The following is a 1094-nucleotide window of genomic DNA, read 5'->3' on the forward strand; positions in this document are numbered from 1 at the left end:
AAGTGATTCTTCCCTGGGCATCATCTTCTAAGTCCCTTTGTTGCAGAAACACCATCTTTGTGATTCCCAGCGATTCCGGGCTTTCATAATATCCTTCATCAGAGAGCCATTTTCCAGCAGATATATCGCAGTTACAGCCGAGGTTAGGTTCCACGCAAGTTCGGTTCACTTAAAAGAAAGTGCATCATCTATAAATACTTAATCAAAAACCTCTTCCAGCATATAGTATGATCAAAGGAATTTTTAAATCTAGAAAGATTGAGGCAGAACCCGTATAGGTTTCTGCAATAATAATAATCTTAGAGTCAATTCTTATATATATATATATATCATTTTTAAAAGGTTTTAACACTTACTTCCACAAGGGCAAGATCCTCTAGTGACATTTCCGATGTAATCTACTGTCGTTTGTTTAGAACCGTAGAACCACGTAGCACTGTGTAATTCTAAAGGAGCTTTATAGCAATCATATTTAACATACTGACTGCAGTACAATGAATGGGAAATTAATTCTTGCAGCATCTCAGCTGAGAACTCCCTGTACTTAATGCTAAAGCTAAAGTTGTTTTCCGTACTTGATCTGACGTCAACTTGAGATGGTAAATTGTGCTCGACAATTGTTTTGGTAGCATCCTCAATTGATTGAAATTCACATTTAACCCAAGCAGGAGGAAATTTACCATTGCCATCTATGTCAATTCTGTAAACGTTGTCCACTGAAGTTCCTAATAAGGCCAGTTCTTCACAAGTTTTCCTGTATAATGCTGTAAATGAGGTTTTCATAAGCTATTCTTTTAATATATGATAAAAATGGGCTTACGTTTTTCCTTTTCTTTCCGGTAAATGCGCCCTTATAAAAACAAGATTTTAGACGAATGTAACATGAGCTTATTATATTTACCTAATAAAAGCTATCTATTCAAGACCAAAATGTTATGAGCCTATTGCGCTTCCAGAAACGGGAGCGTTAAGATAGCCCTTTGCCATGTGGTCCAGCTACCGGCAATTAATTAATTCTAAACGCCACGACACATTCCGTTAATTAGTTCCACAAATGTCCACTGAATAACTCAAAATGCATTTAAATTATTGAA

At 36.1% G+C, this 1094-nt stretch overlaps 1 protein-coding gene across 1 annotated transcript in view; it reads right to left on the reverse strand.

The window, feature by feature from the left end:
• Positions 1-1094, reverse strand: part of LOC117174188 — a 1286801-nt gene that overhangs the window by 334816 nt on the left and 950891 nt on the right. Inside the window, exons 16-17 of the mRNA XM_033363042.1 lie at positions 357-764; positions 1-168 (exon numbers count right to left, since the gene is read on the reverse strand). The exon at positions 1-168 is cut by the window's left edge and continues 6 nt beyond it. Of these exons, the coding sequence (XP_033218933.1) occupies positions 1-168; positions 357-764 (576 nt within the window). The remainder of the gene's footprint in view (positions 169-356; positions 765-1094) is intronic.

Source organism: Belonocnema kinseyi, chromosome 6 (assembly GCF_010883055.1).
Source record: "Belonocnema kinseyi isolate 2016_QV_RU_SX_M_011 chromosome 6, B_treatae_v1, whole genome shotgun sequence".
NCBI lineage: Eukaryota > Metazoa > Arthropoda > Insecta > Hymenoptera > Cynipidae > Belonocnema > Belonocnema kinseyi.